General features: G+C 39.1%; 1 protein-coding gene across 9 annotated transcripts in view; it reads right to left on the reverse strand.

The window, feature by feature from the left end:
* The window catches only part of AKAP10 (A-kinase anchoring protein 10), an 87,798-nt gene that overhangs the window by 9,089 nt on the left and 57,075 nt on the right, over positions 1–21,634 (reverse strand). For 4 of the 9 annotated variants that reach the window (XM_047706822.1, XM_047706816.1, XM_047706818.1 and 1 more), the window contains 6 exons: positions 18,815–18,959; positions 16,428–16,601; positions 11,619–11,728; positions 9,337–9,419; positions 1,726–1,778; positions 1,011–1,106 (listed from right to left, as the gene is read on the reverse strand). In XM_047706822.1, the coding sequence (XP_047562778.1) occupies positions 1,011–1,106; positions 1,726–1,778; positions 9,337–9,419; positions 11,619–11,728; positions 16,428–16,601; positions 18,815–18,959 (661 nt within the window). Of the gene's footprint in view, positions 1–1,010; positions 1,107–1,725; positions 1,779–8,448; positions 8,772–9,336; positions 9,420–11,070; positions 11,394–11,605; positions 11,741–16,427; positions 16,602–18,814; positions 18,960–21,634 lie in introns of those variants that run through there. The other 5 variants (XM_047706820.1, XM_047706815.1, XM_047706814.1 and 2 more) reach the window with 5 other exon arrangements.

Consider the following 21,634-nt stretch of genomic DNA (forward strand, 5'->3'; position numbering starts at 1 on the left):
ACTGGGTGTGGTGCAAAAATAATGAATACTGTTATGCTGAAAAAATAAAAAATTAAAAAAAAAAAAACAAAAAACCTACTATCTTGCTATTTGTCTTTCATTTGTCCCACTAGAGTCTTTCTTCTCTTTTCCCCCTTTTCTGGAGTTCTTTTGTATTCAGTATTTTTTTTTTAGGGTATGGTTTCTACAGACTGTGGGTCAAGTTTTTCTGCTTCCTTGCATACCCAGTAACGCAGTGGGTGGCAGACAGTGTTATTTTCACACTGTTGAGTGCTGAACTTTACTGTGTTCCTTTAAAGGATTGGCCTTTGTTCTGATCCTTTCCAAAGTTGCTTTTAGGCTTGGTTAAATGCTTTACTCTAGGGCTAATTTAGCTCCAGTATTAAGGGATGTTTCTGAGGACACTACTCAATGTCTTGTACATTATGAGATCTATCCACACCGGTCAGTAAGGATGTGATCTATTCCTAACCCCAAGTTTCAGGAATCGCTCAGCCCACTAATTTCTGGTAGTTTTTTCCCCTCCCCGTGGGTATTTTCACCCAATACGTGTATAGATCAGTATTTGGCCAAGGACTTCAAGGGACCTCTCATAAACTCTGGAGTTTTTTTTCTGTGAAGCTCCTTTTCTAGTAACGTTCTCTATGACTTCTAGCCACTCTGGGCTATCCAAACTTTCATTTCTGACTCCTCAATTCAGCAACGCTATGAACTTTGGTAGACTCCCCCTCCCTGTACTTTGGAAACTGCTTCTGGGCAGAGAGCTAGGGATCGTGTCAATGTTACCCTTCTTTCAAGGATTACAGACCTCTCCTGCCTATTGTACAGGATCTGGAAACAGCTGTTTCATTTAGTTTGTTAGTTTCCTAGTTGTTCATGATGAGAGGGCAGTTTCTAAAGCACCTCATCTTTCAAAGGCAAAAGAATCTCCCTTATGTCTTTTTTATGTTTCTGGAATCTAATTCTTTTCAGTTTTATACAGGCTGGGTCAGAACACAAGTCATCCTTACCTTTGTAGACTTCTCTAAAGGTTGATCATACTGTGCCTGTTGCATAACATCACTGACTATCATTTTAGCAATCTTCCAAGCTAGTTCTTCTTGGGCCTAAAAACAAAACAAAAACCAAACGATTCAAACTGCTGATAATGGTTATTCATTAGAAAAATCAAGACTTACATTATTAGTGCTCTAACACAACTATCTACGCATATCATGTCTACTTCGTGGATAAGCAGCACATTCCAAGTATGAACGGACCTACACCACCCTCTGACCATGCGACATTAACATGCTGTTCACCCACTGTCTTCTAGGGCCAACTACTGGGTACCCAACATCCCGACTATTTTCACATTAGATGACCAGAAGAAAAATTTTTCTTTTTCCATTCACATCTCTCAATGTACTAACTAGTCAAAGAGCAATCCTTTTCTGAAAACTGACAGTGAAGAAGGAAAAAGTCGAGCTTTTTGATTCTACTGATGCCTACTGGTTGATGAAAACTTGAAGGTGTGGATATTTTTCAGTGGACAGAATCTCTGAACTAAAGATCCTGCACTGCCCCCGTGAGGCTACTGTTAGATGCTAACAAGGGCCGCCCCTTCTTGGTCCGTCCTGGAGCAACGCGTCATGACACTTACACATGGGAACTAAAGAAAGAGAAAACTTAAAACCTTACTTAGACAATGTGCAGGAATTTCTTTACGTGAAAAGTAGAATTTACCTCGTCAGTATTTCCTTGCACCCATTTCTTCATAGCTTGTGAGAACATGGATCCTAGCAAAAGAAACCAAAACTGAGTGTAGATTTCATGCATAATTTTATATTTAAAAAGTGCTCTTATTCAAAAACTACTTCCAGAAATGGATATTCTTTTTTTGCACAATCTCATCTAAAACGTTAAGGAATATTACCATTAATCAAAATTGATTATCTCCATTAATAAGTATTTAACTTGGAAAAACCATGGTTCAAAAGACTTCTGAATGGCTATTTCAGGGTTCTGGACTTTTCTTTCTTCTAGTCTCCTCTATCATCTAGTGTTAGATTTTCAGCAAACATTAAGTAAACAGAAGAAAACTGTGGCCAGGATTTGGTCTTAGATAAGAATTGACCGATACATCAGGAGATATCAATCCACTTGCTATATATCCAAACTGTTCAGACAAGCTCCTATACAAAAGGGCTTCTAGTAGAGATTATGTTATTATACATGCTTAATCTCTGGTCTGTATAAATTAGCTGGGTAAGAACAGAGCTTTAACTAGCCATGCTGTGTCTGAGCCATGGCACACCTCAGTCTCCCAGGAGATACACAGAAGCCTACCCACATCTGTACTCAGGTCTGAGGAACTACAAGGACATAGACTAGCCACTTTTGCCATGAATTAAATACATAGCTTATCCTTTCATTTACACAAATAGGCTCCTGTCCTAACTCTGCTTTAAATCAAATGCTGGTGGATTATTTCTTAGGCGAATTATTTCTTAGGCAAGGTCCTTATTATTTCAATGACTGGATTAGAACAAAAAATAGCATTCATGAAAAGTATAAAACCTGGATCTATTCCCTTAATAATTTTCAGTATTAGCTAAAAGTCTGAATACTGGTCTACTTAAACTTTATGGCCAACAGGGGCCACAATATTACACGTTCCGCCTACAGCTGCAAATGGCTGTTGAATTGCCCAGTTGCTACTCCCTCTACGGACTCATCCAAAGAGTCACACTGCTGACAGTCTCCTACTTGCTTAATGCTCGCTCTCCTTTTCTTTTCCCCCCCAAATACCCACATATTTGACTCCGTTCTGTGCATTCTGTCCTCCTCTAATATAGAACTTCTCCAGGACCCCATCCCTAGCCTTCTTTTCTCCTTCACCACATTTTCTCTGGGATATCTCATCACCTCTTTTGAGTTTGACTTCCTTCAAAACACAAATAATCAAAAAACCTGTTCTTGGGTGTTAAATTCGTACTTACATATTGTCCTAGGTGTCTCAAACTTATGTGCTCCAAACTGAGTGTCTGTTTCCTACCTACTCTTTTTCTTGTATCTTCTCTCAGACATTAATTTAATCCTTTATTAAAAATTTACACCATAGGGGCACCTGGGTGGCTCAGTGGATTAAGCCTCTGCCTTCAGCTCCGGTCATGATCTCAGGGTCCTGGGATCATACCCCGCATCAGGCTCTCTGCTCAGCAGGGTTCCTGCTTCCCCCTCTCTCTCTTTGCCTGCCTTTCTGCCTGCTTGTGATCTCTCTCTTTCTCTCTCTCGCTCTGTCAAATAAATAAATATTTAAAAAAAAAATTCACACCATACATTTTCACCCAGAGAACCCATATTAAAAAACTCAATCCACCTTCCTCATTTACTCTCTATATGAATCTGTCCCAAATTCCACCCTGAATGTAGTCTCTTGAATTTCCATTTGTAAGTCTTAGAAATCTGACCTTTCTAATTCCTGCTACCGCTACCTACCTTCAAATCCTCTTCTTCTATCTACATTACTAGCTAATCCTACTACCTGACTGGTCTCTCGGATACCAATTCATTCCTCTACCACTGCCAGAAAAATGCATCTAGTTGGTACTCTGCTAATGTGAGGCGGGGTGGGGGGCACCTGGCTGGCTCAGTTGGTGGAGTGTGTGACTCTTGATCTCCAGGAGCCCATACTGGGTGCAGTGATTACTTAAAAATAAAATCTAGGGGCACGTGGGTAGCTCAGTCAGGTTAAACACCTTTCTTTGGCTCAGGTCATGATCCCAGGGTCCTGGGACTAAGCCCCATGTGGGCTCCCTGCTCTGCAGTAGCCTGCTTCTCCCTCTCCCCCTCTTCCTTCAATTCTCCCTCTCCCCATGCTCTCACTTGCACATTCTCTGTCTAAAATAAATAAATAAATAATCTTTTTTAAAAGGGGGGGGGGGAGAATCCCTGATGCTTACATGACAGGAACCCAGGCTTCTTACTCTGACATGCCAGGGCTTTCACAACGTAAGTACTGTTTCATTGCCCACCACTACATCCAGGCACTGGGACTAGCCACTATACATGTTCACAACATCTTTTACAACTCCTTGTTATACTTTCTCCTAGAGGATTTGAAAGCAACTTTTTTTTAAGATTTAGAGAGTGAGAGCATGTGTGCATGTGCACAAGAGTAGGGGGCTGGCAGTGGGGTGGGGGGGTGTGGAGAGGGAGAGAAAGAATCTCTAGAAGATTCCCCACTGAGTGTGGAGCCAGACCCAGGGCTTGATCTTGACCCTGAGATCATGACCTGAGCTGAAATCAACGGCTGGACACTTTAACCAACTGAGTCACCCAGGCACCCCTGAATGTAACTTTTAAAACTACTTTGCTTGCCCTGAAAGCAAAGTTCCCATACTTTCAGAAGCCTCTGAGATACACCCTTCCCAAAGCTCAACCCTTTCCTCTGTTCTCTATCAGTATATAAAAAAACAAATTGAAACTATAGCCTAGTAAATGATGACCATTCTTGCAATCCTCAGCAAGGAAGGAGAGGAAGCCAAGCTGAATAGTCACAACAGTATTCTGAGCCAAAGCCCCTAGATTGCTGTTAATCTGCTCTGTGATTCCTACAGGTTATAATTTCCTGGATCCTCAACTGCTTCATTTGCAGAATAAGGAGGTAGTATCCACCGCTAAGGAATCTCCATTACTTGGGGTCTGAGAATACTTGGGAGTAGGGTTCTATGAGTATCCTCAGAATAATAATCTGGATAAGAAAACTGAGTGTGTTGGTTTAAAAAATACTTTTCTTAAATTAAATAAATATGATCCAAAATCTTACCACCTAGATAATCTCTGAAGAAATTCCTTTAGAGTAATTAATTAAACCAACAAATATTTAATTAATGCCTATCTGCAGTAGGTATAATTTTAGAATCAGGAAATACAGTGCCAAATTTAAGACAGACAAAATCCCTGCTCTCAGAGAGGTGATATTATACTCATGGAAGAGAAACAGAGTCTAACAAGTATGCAAATAAATGAGTAAGATAATATCAGACAGTGGTAAGAAAATAAAGAAGTGGTATGTTAATGGTACAGATAAGCTGAGATCATGTGGGCTGGGAAGTCCTCTCGGTCTGTTTGTCTGTTTTTTAAGATTTTATTTATATACTTGACAGACAGAGACAACAGCAAGAAAGGAAACACAAGCAGGGGGAGTGGGAGAGGGAGAAGCAGGCTCCTGCTGAGCAGGGAGCCCGATGTGGGGCTCGATCCCAGAACCCTGGGATCATGACCTGAGCTGAAGGCAGAGGCTGAACAACTGAGCCACTCAGGTCCTCTCTGAAGAGCGAATACTTGCCATGAGAAAGAGCTCACGAAAGCCTTGGCAGGGAGAATGACAAATGGAGAGGCCCTAACAGAGAAGGGACCTCAAAAAAGAATAAAGGAGATTTTAGTTAGATCCTAGTCCATGAAGCAGAGTGGCTCAAGGTGAAGTTGTAGAGGCAGGCAGGGAACATTCAAAGGTCACAGCAAAGAGGCGAGCCAAAGCAACGGGAGAAGAGGTGGGTGGGTAATTAAGCAGTAAGGCAGATGGGGTAAGAAAATTCAAAAAGCAGAGGAAAAGGGTATAAAGGAAAGCAGAAGGCATCTCCCTCTTCTCATCCTTCCACTATGTTACATGCTTTGTGTATCCTTCCAGGAAATATATTATATATATATTCTTCTAAAAATATCATGTTCAAATCAAGACTTTAGGTACAAATCCCAGCTCACGAGAAACACAGGTGAGAAATGAGTGAGCTAACAAGCACGACCAGAAAAATCCAGAAGGTGGGGAATCTGACAGAATAACTAGCATGACAGGCTTGTGCCGAGTCAGGGTCATAAAAGAGGGACTAAGCTAGATTAAAATAAACTCCAAGTTTATGTTCTTATTTGTATGCTTAGCACATAACATCATCTCCGGTCTTCTGAGTAAATGAATAGAACCTGCTGGCTCCTACTTTAGGTCATTTATTTACCACAAAAATACATTTAAAGACATGTCTGGACAGCTGAAGGAAGCACTGGGATCTGTGGATGCATTTACTCAAACTGCAGAAATTACTATTAATTACTTCATGTGGGAACGTCTCAATTACATCAATAATGCGAGTAACCTGACGGACCAGCTTGCTGGTGGATACAGAACCCTGCTGCCTCTACCTTCAAGCACAACCCAAATCTGACGGTTCTCTCACAACCTAAATCACGACCACCATCCTCCTCCTCTGCTTAGAGCACGAACCTTGTTTCCCTGCCTCTCCTCTCAACCCCCTCCATTCTACTTCCCAAACAGCTGCCAAAGCCACACCTTTAAAACATGAATCACATCCTGGGACTCCCCTGCTCCAACTTTCAACACTTTCAACTTCCTACCATGGTCTGTGAGAACCGTCCGAAGCCCACCGCCTCCTCCGCTCATCCCCCTTCCTCTGCGCTGGTCTTGCTGCTGCCTGATCGTGCCGGGCTCTTACACTTCAGGGCTTGTCTTGGTCCTTCTGCCAAGAACCCCTTCCTGCAGGTCTTGCCAGGCCTTACTCTCCCATTTTGCTCAAATCTCTAGTCGAAACGCGACTTCCTCAGTTGAGACCTTTCCTGGCAACCATTTTCTTTCTTCCTTTCTTCCTTCCTTCCTTCTTTCCTTTCTTTCTTCCTTTTTTTTTTTTCTAAGTAGACTTCAGGCCCAGCGTGAAGCCCAATGAGGGCTTGAGCTCACAACCCTGAGATCAGGACCTGATCTGAGTTCAAGAGTCAGATGTTTAAATGACTGAGCCACCCAAGAGCTTCTCCAGACAACCCCTTTTATTTTTTTTCTTTTAAAGATTTTAATGTGTTTATTTATTTTAGGGAGGGAGAATGTAAGCAGGAGGAGGGGGAGGGAGACAGAATCTCCCAACCCTGAGATCATGTCCTGGGTCAAAATTAAGAGTCGGATGCTCAGTCAAATGAGCCACCCAGGCACCCTTGACAACCACTTTTAAAACAGAACTCCCCATTATTCTTATGTTTATACGTGTGTGTACACACACACACACACACACACACACACACACACACAGTATTTATCTGTTTACTGTCTCTTCCACTATAATGTGAGTTCCACAAGGGCTGGAGATTTCCTTTGCTTCTCAGAATCTAGAACGACAGATGCATAGAGCAGGCACTCATATTTTAGAACGAATAAGTAAATGCGTAATATGAAGAGACTCAATAAACAGAATGAGCAGAGATAGAGTGTGGGGGAAAAAGTTTCTTGTATATCTTTAGCTGCTAACTACATCTCTTGATTTGTATATATGTGTATATATATATCTATCTCTGGAAGCACCCAACACCCATACTCTAGAGCAGGAGCACTTCTTCATGAGGTGTCAGAGGAGTAAGACCAGCTTTTCAAAAAATTAATGAGCTGAGAAATTCTCTTAATCCTGGAGATGCCATTATCCTCACTGATAGAAGCTATCTGAGGACAACACAGAGCCCCTCCCAGCCAGTCCCCCGCAGAACTTGTCCAGCACTCCCTCTGCTTCAAGGTGACCAGTAACCTCTTCCTCCAGTTCAGGTCTGACCTAACCAAAGACGCGGCTAGACTCTTGAGTTTAACGTCAGGATCGGTATCTTCTAACCCGCCCCCTGAATATGAGTGCACGGAGTCACTCAAAAATTATTTACTGACTGAGCTGTGAAGACTTCTTTCAGTCTTTAAACTTTTCCTGACTATGTACTTCAGACTTCTTTGGCAAAATAGGAAATAAAATCAATTATTTAAATACACTACAAGGTGAAACAGGTAACAGGCCCTTTTTTTGGTCTAAATTATTTCAACAATTGTTGCATTTTTTGCTTACTCTGTCAATGTAGATCTGACCCAAAAGTACACTGCTCCTCAACATAAAGTGGTGTGATTCATTCAAATAACAGTTGCATTAAAAATTAAACATAATATGGGGCGCCTGGCTGCCTCAGTCAGTAGAGGAACACGCGACTCTTGATCTTGGTAGTGAGTTTGAGCCCACGTAAAGTTTACTTAAAAAAAAAAAAATTTAAGGGGTGCCTGGGTGGCTCAGTGGGTTAAGCCGCTGCCTTCGGCTCAGGTCATGATCCCAGGGTCCTGGGATCGAGCCCCGCATCGGGCTCTCTGCTCAGCGGGGAGCCTGCTTCCTCCTCTCTCTCTGCCTGCCTCTCTGCCTGCTTGTGATCTCTGTCAAATAAATAAATAAAATCTTAAAAAAAAAAATTAAAAATACACATAATAGGAATGTAGTCCTATTAAATTTAATAGGAAGATTAACAATAGCTCTTAATTTTAAACACACTATCAAAACAATACTTTTTTTTTTTTAAAAATTTTTAAAGATTTTATTTATTTATTTGAGAGAAAGAGGGAGCAAGTGTGTGTGCACACAAGTGCAGGGGAGGTAGAAGCAGACTCCCCACTGAGCAGGGAACCTAATGTGAGGCTTGATGCCAGGACCTTGAGATCATGCCCTGAGCCAAAGGCAGACGCTTAACCAACTGAGCTACCCACCTGCCCCTGGAACATTTTCTTCTTCCAAAAGTTAGTATCTTTTACTCAAGACAATACTGTCAATCCAATCACACTGAAAAATTTCTAGATCCCAAGTGAATGGATCCACATTGGTTTCCAAAATCTTCCTGTGTAAGACAAATTGTTTGGAAGTTGAGATCAGTCACAAATAGTGTTCTTGTCAAAAAAGACTTCCAGGTTTAACAACTTATTGAGCACTCTCCTGCTGATTAAACAAAGGATTTGAATTTCAACCTATTAATATTTCCCACAAATATTTCATAATAACTTTCAGCAAATAAGAGGAAACTTAATGAAATAAAGGGTGTTCATTAAATTTGAAAAGTGACAAATATTCTTTCATAAAGATGTGCCTTCTGTCATGCTGAAGCAAGTTCATGAACTTTCTTTTTATATAATTTTTTAAATGATTTTATTTATTTATTTGACAGAGATCACAAGTAGGCACAGAGGCAGGCAAAGAGGGGGGAAGCAGGCTCCCTGCTGAGCAAAGTGCCCCATGTGGGGCTCAATCCTGGGACCCTGAGATCATGACCTGAACCGAAGGCAGAGGCTTTAACCCAATGAGCCACCCAGGTGCCCCAGTTCATGAACTTTCATTCAGGGAGATGCAGCTACACACAGCCCTTGGACTCAGTTGTGATATAAACACAAGTGAGACATAAGGCAGTTATTTCATACGATAAACTATTTGTATCTTAAATGATCCTTCACTTACAGTTAATGACTAATGTGAGTGAAGGCTTAACAGAGTGTAAAACACCACAAACCTTTTGATTTCTTTACATCAGGTTCAGGCTCAGATTCTCGGATGAATTGCCCCAAGTCACTTACTCTTCCAAATGTCATCTTCCTATATAAGTACAAAAAGAAGAAGATGATTTCTAACAATCAATTTTAAATTAAGGAAAGAAAAATTTTTAAAAAATGATTGATAGCTCATGTTATTCAGAGCAAAGCTTATTTCAAATAGAACCATTCCCCAAAGAAAGCAAAATTAATCTTTAATTCAATGTAATTTTATTCAAAATCCCAGAAAGGTTTATGAAACATGATGCGTGAAGAGATAGCTCACAATTCTAAAATCTATACATGAGAAAAGGCGTAAGAAAAGCCAAGATAATTCTGTAAAAGAGATAAAAAGGTAGGAAGCTGCCCTAGATCAAAATGTGTATTATAAAGCTAAAGTAATTATATATAATAATTATACATCCTGTAAGTCTACAACAATATAAAACAAAGTTAAAAGGCAAAGAACACAGTGAAAGATCTTATTTAACAGATATTACTAATCAATAATGAAAGCTAAAAAACATACAGAATTCCAACAAGTCACTAAGAAATCATCCAGGAGAAAAACATAAAAAGGAGACAAACGGTCAGTTCACAGGAGAAAAACCTGAACAACCAACAAAATGCCAAAAGAAGCTTAATCTCAGGAGCAGTAGTCCAGATTGGTAAAAAAGCAAACATCTGATGTTATTTAATGTCAATAAAGATGTGAAGAAAATTAGTATTTTTATTAATGGGTGGTAAGAAAGCAAAATATACATATTTTTAAAGGTAAGTCAGTAAGATCTATTAAAATTTAAAATCTGCTTCATGGTATAAAGAAGTCAATGAAAGGAAGTCTTCTGCTATTCTATGTATAACAGTGAAAAATTGCAAACAACTTAAATACTCATCAATACCAAAAGGGCCGAATAGTGGCCACGGTTATAAGCCGTAATTAATATTATATGTAGAATACTACAACATAGTTAAAATGAGGTAAACTAACAAAGAAAAATCTCCAAAACTCACTGTGAATGAAAGCACGAGATACCGAATAAAGTGTGATGTCAATTACATAGAAATTAGCAAACAAAAATACATACTATAATGTTAACAGTGATTATCCTGAGTAGGAAGGGGAGAGAATGAGTAGTGGAGTGTGACCACAGGGGACATTAGCTTTATCAATTTAATTTCTATAAGGGATTAATGTATTTGTAATTAAAAGGTAAAAAAAGAAAAAGAAACTCTGTGATGCCAAGGTATTATTTCACTTTGGGCACAGTGAGTCTTGCTTTAGGACTACTGTTCCTAGTAAGTCCTCATTTCAAATGTGAATGCAATACACCAACGGATACAAATTTGTCTCCTTTGAGAAAAATATCAGGAAGATGCCAAAACCATAACGCTAAAACAAACACTGAAAACTATCTTTAAAGATGTGGAAAAGTCATTACTTCTCCATTTCTGACCCATTTTATACATTATCTGTTAAAATTTATTTATTTTACACAGCAAAATACTTATAGAAGTAAACCATCTTGCAATTGACAGACTTTTTTTTTTTTTTTTTTTAGATTTTTTTATTTGACAGAGAGAGAGAGAGAATGAGAGAGAAAGCACAAGCAAGGAGAGCAACAGGCAGAGGGAGAGGGAGAAGCAAGCTCCCTACTGAGTAGGGAGCCAGACGCAGGGCTCAATCCCAGGACCCTGGGATCAGGACCTGAGCCAAGGCAGCCGCTCAATTGACTGAGCCTCCTAGGCACCCCAACAGACTGTCTTAATTAAGGCTGTAAGTAAATGAACCAACCATTCCCTAATAAATACAACCTTTGCTAATTAATCCAATAGGCTTACTGTCCACCATTTGCCAATAAGTGGCGGAGCCAAGATTCAAACCGAGGAAGTCACTCCTGAGCCTCCACTCTTAACTTAACACTCTTAACTGTATACTCTATGTAAAAATGTAACAGTAGATTATAAACAATTTTTAAATTTTAAATAAAAAAATAAAAGATGCAAAATTCAGTAGACTTGTAAAAATTCTCGACACCAGGGGCGCCTGAGTGGCTCAGTCGGTTAAAGCCTCTGCCTTCGGCTCAGGTCATGATCTCAGGGTCCTGGGATCAAGCCCCGCATCAGGCTTTCTGCTCGCAGGAGCCTGCTTCCCCCTCTCTCTCTCCCTGTCTGCCTCTCTGCCCACTTCTGGTCTCTATCTGTCAAATAAATAAATAAAATCTTAAAAAAAAAAAAAATTCTCGACACCAGTTAAACTTACCCTGCGTATGTCCGCTGATACAGAGATTCTGGGTCCAGACTCGCAGCATCCACAATTATCGCTTCATCAAAATTTTTCAGAATTTTAACACTGGCTTTTTTCATACTGGACTACAAGAGAAATTGTAAAATTAATAGTTATTCAGGAATCAAACAGTCCTAAGTTTGGATTATGACAGAGTTGTACAAAATCTTCGGTATTTGAAATACACATAATTCTCACTCAACTTCATCATTATGGAGATGTTGAACAGCAATGATTATGAAATTATACCTCAAAATACAATTATGGGAGGAAAGTACAGTATTACAATGTAAACACACACATTTATTGCCAAATCTGTTTGTTTTCTTAATGATCTAAGTTCCAACAAATGTGCTATCCTCATGGGTATTACATTCCCAAGTGTGCAGGACTCATATCCACGCAGACATAGTTCAGCTAACTTTTACAAATAAACATGAATACTTTTGACTTTCAGTGAGGCTATGTGACAAAGGAGAAGCTAAAGTAAACTTTCTAAAATGACCAGCTAGATGAGTATAGTAAGTTCCCCTCCAGCATGTCATCTCCCATTCCTCATCGCACAAAAAAGTCAGAATTGGTATTTCTAGGAAATACTGGAGCCATGGGTTTTCCTAGATATTCCACCTCTAAAAATTCAATTGCAGCGAGACTTGGCTCCACAGAATGACTAATATACAAGAATATTATTCACTGTAGCATTGTTTAAAATAACAAAAGATGGGAATGTGCTTAATATACATGACTAAGGTATAGGTTAAATAAATAAGGTATAGGTTAGGTATAGGTTAAATAAAAACTGAACAGACACTTATTATAGAACACACCCTACAGTGTGGGGGAGGGGGTTCTCTTTATGTACCAAGAAGGGTAAATAATTAAAGAGAGGCACCAGGGCGCCTGGGTGGCTCAGTTGGCTAAGCGCCCCCTTCGGGTCAGTTCGGGTCCTGTATTGAGCTCCCTGCTCAGTGGGGAAGTATGCTTCTCCCTCTGCTTCTCCCTCCATGGCTTGTGGTCTCCCTCTCGCTCCCTCTCTTTCTCTCAAATAAATTAAAATTAAGAAAAAAAAAGTATCCAAAAGAAAACTATTAGAGCTAACAAATGAATTCAGTAAAGTTACAAGGTACAAGATCAGCACATAAAGTTTACTCCTATGCATTACCAATGAAGGGTAAGAAAATGAAATTAAGAAAATAATTCTGTTTATAATGGCATCAAAAAGAATAAAATATTCAGGGAAAAAAAGACCCATGGAAATACAAAACTTGTACACTAAGACCCACAAAACAATGATGAAAGAAATTAAAGACAGCTTAAATAAATGGATGATATCCCACGTTCATGCACTGGAAAAAGACTTATTTAATACTGTTAAAATGGCAATAGAGCCCAAAGGAATCTACAGATTCAATGAAAACCCAATCTTAAAATTCATATGAAATTGCAAGGGACCCAGAATAGCCAAAATAATCTGACAATTGAATAAAACAAAGTTGGAGGACACACAATCCTGATTTCAAAACTTGTAAAGCTGCAGTAATCAAAACAATGTAGTACTGGCATAAGATACATGTAGATCAATGTAGTAGAACTGAGAGTTCCAGAAATAAACTGGTATACCTAAGGTCAAATGATTTTGGACAAAGATGCTAAAATCGTTCAATGATAAAAGAATAGTTCTATCAACAGATGGTTCTGGGACAACTAGATATCCACATGCAAAAAAAAATAAAGTTGGCCCTACCTCACACAACATGCAAACTAACTCAAAATGGATCAAAGGCCTAAAACTCTTAGAAGAAAATACAGATGGGTACGGGGAGTGACTGCTTAATGTTCCATTTGCGAGGTTTCCATATGGGGGGATGAAAAAAGGCTGGAACCAGATAGTGGTAATAGTTGCACAACACTGAATATACTAAATGTCACTGAATTAGACACTTTATAATAGTTAACTTTGTTAGGTGAATTTTATCTCAATTTTAAAAAAATTGTATTTCTATATGCTTACAATGAAAATATGAATATAAGAAAAAATTCCCTTTATAATAGTATCAAAAAGAATAAAATATTTAAAAGAAATTGAAGAAATACAAAACTGATACTTGAAAACTACAAAATGTTATTGGAAGAAATTAAAGAAGATTTGAAATAAATGAAAGGTATCCTATGTTCATGGGTCAGAATATTTAGTATCATTAAGACGGCAATTCGGGACGCCTGGGTGGCTCAGTTGGTTAAGCAGCTGCCTTTGGCTCAGGTCATGATTCCAGCGTCCTGGGATCGAGTCCCGCATCGGGCTCCTTGCTCAGCGGGAGCCTGCTTCTCCCTCTGCCTCTGCCTGCCATTCTGTCTGCCTGTGCTTGCTCTCTCTCCCTCTCTCTGACAAATAAATAAAATCTTAAAAAAAAAAAAAAAAAGACAGCAATTCATCCCAAACTGATTGAAGGGAACTGATGCACTTCCCCATCCGAATCCTGGCTGGAGTCTTCATAGAAGTTGACAAGTTGACAAGCTGATCCTTAAATGCATTTGAAAACTCAAGGGACCTCGAATAGTCAAAACAATCTTGAAAAAGAAGAACTAAGTGGGAAGACTTACTTCCTTCCTGATTTCAAAACTTGTTACCCAAGCAAAGGTAATTAGGACAGAGTTAAACACTTGTCATTTCAGCTAAGAATTCTACTCCTATATATATATATATATATATATATATATATGAGAAATGAAAACCTATATCCACACAAAAACTTGTACAGCAGCATTATTCGTAATAATCAAACGACAGAAACAATCCAAATGTCCATCAATTGATGTATAAACAAGATGTGGTCTGTGTGTACAACAGAGTATTATTTGGCCATAAAAGGAATAGAGTTCTGGGGTGCCTGGGTGGTTCAATCAGTTGAGCGCTGGACTCTTGATTCTGGCTCAGGTCATGATGTCAGGGTCTGGGACCGGACCCAGTGTCAGGCTCCCTGCTCAGCGGGGAGTCTGCTTCTCCCTCTGCCCCTCCCCTTAGCTCATGCTCTCTCTCTCTCTCTAGTAAATGACTTTTTTTAAACCACTACCACCAACAACAAAACAAATAAAAAAAGGAATAAAGTGCTGATACATGCTAAACATGGCTGAACCTTGAAAACCGCACACTAAATGAGAGAAGGCTGTCACAAAAGACCAAACATCATATGGTTCCAATTATATGAAATGTCCAGAATAGGCAAATCTATAGAGATAGAAAGTAGATTAGCAGTAGCCTAGGGTTGGAAGAATTGGAGGATATGGATGGTATTAGTTAAAGGACACAGGGTTTCTCAGATGAAAAACTTTAAACTGGCTTTGGTGACAGTTGAGCAACTCTATGAATATACTAAAATCACTAAATGATACAACATAAATGGGTGAACTGTATGGTATATGAATTATATCTCAATAAAGCTAGTGAAAAAAGAGTATATACAAACTGATTTCAATTACGTAACTAAATAGGTAAAACTAACCAATGCCATCAAAAATCAGGATAGTAGCTATTCTAGCAGGGAGGACGGTGACTAGAAGAGGGCACAAGAGGGTTTATGACATACTGATAATGTCATGTTTCCTGATCTGGATGCTAGATACACAGATCAAGTCTGTTTATGAAAATTCTTCAAGCTACATATAGTTATGATATACGGAGTTTTCTGTATATATATTATACTTCAACCAAAAATGTAAGAATACATTTTAAGGTCAGCAGCTAGACCTTTTAAGTGCGAAGTAACAACTAAACATTCTAGCCTATCTCAAAAAGCAAAATGGCAACCACATTCGGCAGGTCACCAGCTACATAAGCTAAATAGGAAGAAAACATACTAAGGAGAGCCTTGTTGATGGTGATAAATAGTACTGTCACAGAAACTAAGAAAATTTATCCAAGGCCCTGTGTCAAAAAATCTGAAGTGTTATGTATGTGTCAACAATGTGATGAGAAAATAATTATGCTACGTTATGCTGAAGAACACTAGACAGGGAATATGTTCTGGCTCTACACTTACTGTGTGATTTTAATACAATCAGTTAACTTCGTAATATCTTCCTAGATCTCTTCTCTTGGCAACAACCCATTTCATCCAATTTGGGGGAGAATCAGATAAGGTTTGATATAGGAAAGCACTCCAAAAACCAAAGAAGATTAAGGAAATGTACAACGGCACTACAGTTCAAAATGAAACCAGAAACTCTTCAGTGAAATACAATATTAAGAACTGTGAAGAATTATTCTAGGGGTTCCTGGGTGGCAGTTGGTTACGTCCAACTCTTGGTTTCAGCTCAGGTCTGATCTCAGGAAGATCAAGTCTACTCCATTCAGTGTGGAGTCTCCTTGGGGTTCTCTCTCCTCCTCTCCCTCTCCCTTCCACTCATGCTCACACGCACTGTCTCTCTCAAATAAATAAGTAAATCTTAAAAGAAAAAGCATCTCAAATGTAGTCACTATAATTTCCCAAATAATTCCAAAAAGAGCTCTTCAGAGGCTATAAACGTATGTCCTGTTGTCTGATTACTGAAAGAGCCACAGCTGGAGTGTCAGGCAGAGTAACGGCCTGAAACAACACAGTACCTTCCAATATAATACACTGTTAATCACTATGACATGTTTATTAAGACATATAGTAAGTAGGCTAATTTTATTTTCTACTTTGTTTCTTCTACAACAAAAACTTCCAAACTGTATCTGCTACTGGTATTTGAAGGAAAGGATCCATACACCTCTCTTTCGATCACCAGAGGCTAACTGATGAGTACCTGAGAAGCCGAGCTATCCGGACCACCGGGGTGAGAGTCATCAGGAGGGCCCACAGAGCCGTGGGCAGTCAGGGAAACATTTCCTCCCGGAAATTCATCTCCTCGGACCGAATGGATGAGATCATTCAAATACTTATAATAAAGATTGCTGGACAAAAAGCCAGGCAAAAAGACCTGGAAGAGAGGACAAGCATCATTTTAAAGATGGAATCAAATACAATTATAACTTTATTTGAAAACAAAGTTTTATGCACAATTCCACCAGCTAGCACACAGGGCTTTGCCTTTCCTTGTTACGCTCCAAGTATTACCCCTTCGTGTACAGTTTATGTTGTAACTAAAATTATGAGTACAATTTATAGGTGTCCCCCCACCCAAAAGCTTGCCATAAAACTATTACATAGACTTGATATTTAGACTTCTTAGTACCAGAAAACATGCAGGGAGAGGATCTAATCTGAAATGAGATTTTTCCGGTTATAAAGTCTTTATGTATATATTATTATTATTATTATTATTTTTTACTTCTAAACTAATTTCCTTAAGATAAATTATCAGGCATGTGATTATGGAGTTAAACAGTGTGAGTGTTTTAGCTTTTTTTTTTTTTTAAAGATTTTATTTATTTATTTGAGAGAGAGAGAAAGAGAATGAGAGAGATTGCATGAGAGGAGAGGGGTCGGGGAGAAGCAGACTCCCTGCTGATCAGGGAGCCTGATGTGGGGCTCGATCCCAAGACTACTGTATCATGACCTGAGCCCAAGGCAGTTGCTTAGCCAACTGAGCCACCCAGACGCCCTGTTTTAGCTTTGATATATATGGTCAATTTACTCTTCAGAAGGATGCTGTCAATTTCTATCACTGGCAATATATCAAGGTCTCTGTTTTGACACAGGCTTTCCAACACCAGATATGTTTTTCCAAATCACTGTTAATAAGTGCATAATGATAATATGGATATTTTTATTTACATTTAAAAATTATGGGTGGGGGATGGGTGAGCCTGGTGGTGGGTATTATGGAGGGCACGTATCACATAGAGCACTGGGTGTGGTGCATAAACAATGAATCTTGGAACACTGCATCAAAAACTAACGATGTATTTTATGGTGACTAACATAACACATTAAAAAAAATAAAAATTATTAATGATGCTGAATAAGTTTCCATGTTTATTACTGGCATTTCCCACTACCAACTTTTCCTTCAGAGCAGTTAGCACATGATTGTAAGTTGTCTGTGTTTAATGTGTGGTTCATTATAGACAGAGGTCCAGGAGAGCGGAAGCCACGTTTCTTCTGTTTATCACTGAAATGCCGATACCTAACACAAAAATTCTCAAAGTACTGATGAAAAAATCATCCACGTCTTTTTCTCATTTATCTATTTGACAGTATTCTTAAAATTAGTGTAAGTTCTTTACATATGCACATTTTATAAGAAATATTTTCACATTGTTTTTCTCTGTATTTTAATTTTCTTTTATTAAGAAAGTTCACATTCTTTATATGATACAGATTTGGAACTTTTCCTTTACGATCAGAAAGATTTTAATTTTAATCATGAAAGAATTTTCATCTCTGGGCAATAGCTGATACTCTATTCAGTTTACCATGAGTTTTTCAATGATTTGATTTTTATATGTAACTCTTCCACGTTTCTGAAATTCAGTTTTTACATGTATTATTCAACAGTGCTTACTTAATCCTTTTCCACCTAGATACACATGACATATATAAGCAACATAACTTCATGGGCTTATCCTGGGCTCTGTGCAATTCCTGGTAAAAATATGCTCTAGTTCATTAGAAAAAGAAATCATTCACAAATTCTAATACCTTATTATTAAGCTATTAGTGATACCCCACGAGTTACAATATATGAAGCTAGTGTTCAAACCTCATTGATAGATACTGGTAAAATGTTTGGATCATTTTAAGCAAATTTGCCTAATATTGCTATCTAATTATTTTTGAAAATTCAATAATAAAGGCAATAATAGCCACTAACATATTTTAATGCTTATATGTGTTGGATGTAATGCTAGTAAGAAGAACTTTATACATCTTACCTCATTTTCCTCCTTAAAATAACTTCTGGGTAAGTATCCACATTATCTCCATTTTAGAGGATAACGGAAACCGGAATTAAAGAATTTCAGTAACAGCCTGAGGTCACTCAGCCTATCAAGGCTAAAGTAATACATATAAAGTCAGACTCAAGGCCTCTGCTCTTAACCACTATGCTCCACTGCCTCAATTTTCCAGTTTTGTTACACTTGGTTTTTTCCCGTGTTATGTTTTCTGGGTTTCACCAGTAAAAACTTTACTGGTTTTTAAAAACTTTGTCTTTAAAAAGTTTTTAAAAACTTTGAAGTTCTTGGTTACCTTCTCCATGGTTGTCCAGGCCTGACGTAATGGAGTTGTGAAACAGTTAGGGAGTGGCCCACCTTCCCTGCAGATATTGGATTCAATTTCTAATCGTACAACATCATCAAATCCAAGAGGATGTGTGGCCTGGAGGGAGAAGTACCTATGGTATAAAGACAGCCAAAGTCAAACCAAATTGCCTAGCCAGGATAAGCAACTTTTGGCACCTACTCTTTTATGAGGCTACTTGATTCAGCCTGTGGACCTAGGACTTGAGAGCTGGCTTCTAGAAGCTGTGCTGCAACCTTTATTCCCACAGCCCCAAAGGTATCTGGGTCAACTTGCTACCTTTCTCTGTCCTTCCATTTCCTTAGTTCTTGTTTTAAGATCGCTGAGGGTCAGGCTACAAAGAGACAAAGAAACCAATCACACATATTTAATGGGCCCCTATTCTCTGTTCAACACCCGGGGGACAGAAATGGACTTAAAAGAGGGTAAGACACAGTTCTTCCCTCTGGAAAGGGAGCAGAAAAGATCTCTGCATCAGACACAATGAGAAAACACCACTGTAGCTACAAGGCACAGGTCAAACATGCAGGAATTCAAACTACAATAGTGCTGAGGGTCAAGTAGATGGATTTCACGTATTTGGATAGAATGACAGGACTTGATGAGGAGTGGGTGTAGAAGGGAAAAGGAGTAATCAATGATACCTCAAAGATTTCTAACTTCACAAGATATAATGCAAAATTACTGTTTTGGTAAGTGGATTACAAGGTAGACACCAAAGAAAGGATTAAAAGCAAAAAATATATGCATGTTCTCTTCCAAGCATTCTAGGGACTTCCAAATCTTGTCTATGATACAAACACAGAAAGACTGATCAGGTAGGATTGTGATGATACATACATAAGATACAAAACCAAACAGGCATGGGGGCCTGGGTGGTTCAGTCGGCTGAGTGTCCAACTCTTGATTTCGGTTCAGGTCATGATCTCAGGGTCATAGGATGGAGCCTACTGTCGGGCTCCACACTCAGCAGGGAATCTGCTTGAGATTCTCAATTCTTTCCCTCACTGTCTGCTCCTTCCCCACCTCATATGCTTGCTTGCACTCTCCCTCTCAAATAAAAAAATAAATAATCTTTTAAAAACCTCAAGAACTGGGACTGGTGAAGTCAAATTTGACACAATGAACTTGACAAAGTGACAGTGCCAGTGGGATGCCATACAGCAATCTTCATTTAAAAATGGCTCCCAATGTGAAAATGGGATCCAGTGGGCAAACAGGGTCTCTGCTCTGGGTGGCTACTGAACTCCAGCCAGGACCTTAGTACTAGTGCCACTCTTCTGTTTTAGCATTAAAATAAAATTTAAAAAAATATTTTTTGTTATTAGCCTTTTCTTAACAAATAGTCTCCCAACTTGCAAAAATAAGCTGGCAAATATTCCTCCATGATTTGAATTTTGGGGTACCCCAGACCAAATTTCTAAAAGAAAACACTTGCTATTTCCAAATCCATATTAGCAATGTTTCTTATGTAATATTTCCCACAAATGTATTATACTAAAACAAACACTGGGAAAACATGAAGAATTGCAATCCAACTCAAGTTCTGCCACTAACCTGCCCTGTGACTTTGAGAAAAAAGAGTCTTCATTTTCTTGTCTGCAAAATGGGAAAACTAGACTAGATCCTGAATCTGGCTACCCATCAGCATCATTTGGGGTATCTTCTAAAAATAATGATTCCTGGGTCATGCCTCAAACGTGCTGAATCAGAATAGCGGAGGGCTGGAAATCTATTTTTAACAAGCTTCCAGCTGGTTCTTATGCAGACAGCCCAGCACGGACCTGCAGAGCAGTGCTCAGGAACCACTGACCTAGATGCGCTCAGCTCTCTTGCAACCCTGACATCCCGTGGTTTTCCTCTACTGTCAAGTTATCCTCTCAGCGGTTGCTTGTGGATACAAATAGCACATTCCTTTTCTTTACAGAATTAAGAACAATTAAATGAAAATTAAAAGACTGACACAGCTGGGGACGCCTGGGTGGCTCAGTCGTTAAGCATCTGCCTTCAGCTCAGGCCCTGATCCCAAGGACCTGGGATCGAGCCCCGCATCAGGCTCCCTGCTCAGCGGGAAGACTGCTTCTCCCTTTCCCACTACCCCTGCTTGTGTTCCCTTTCTTGCTGTGTCTCTGCTAAAGAAATAAATAAAATCTTAAAAAAAAAAAAAAAAAAAAAAAGGGTGGGGCGCCTGGGTGGCTCAGTGGATTAAAGCCTCTGCCTTCGGCTCAGGTCATGATCCCAGGGTCCTGGGATAGAGCCCCACATCGGGCTCTCTGCTCAGCAGGGAGCCTGCTTCCTCCTCTCTCTCTCTCTCTCTCTGCCTGCCTCTCTGCCTACTTGTGATCTCTGTCAAATAAATAAATAAAATATTTAAAAATAAATAAATTAATTTTTAAAAAAAAGGGTGACACAGCTGACCACAGGCTTATCACTCGACTGACCAGATGTTATCAGTTCTGTTCACTGCAAGATTTTGCCATCCTCTCATTTTCAATGAAGACCAATGAAAAACTCTTATTCAGTGAGTAATAACTTGGCTGCGCAGATCTTCACCAGAAATATGACACACCTGTAGATAGATATCTAATACCCTTTACAATACATTCCCTTTAGTTTCATCTTCCTCTTACATTCCCTACTTACCCAAACTCAAGTTTCCTGAAAGTGCCACACCCTAAGTTTCTCTGACTTTGCTTTTGCCAATGCCTCTGTCTAGAATGTTCTTTCCCGCCTTCTCTGGCTAGCAAAATTCAATTCATTATTCAGGTT

This window comes from Lutra lutra, chromosome 16 (genome assembly GCF_902655055.1).
Source record: "Lutra lutra chromosome 16, mLutLut1.2, whole genome shotgun sequence".
NCBI lineage: Eukaryota > Metazoa > Chordata > Mammalia > Carnivora > Mustelidae > Lutra > Lutra lutra.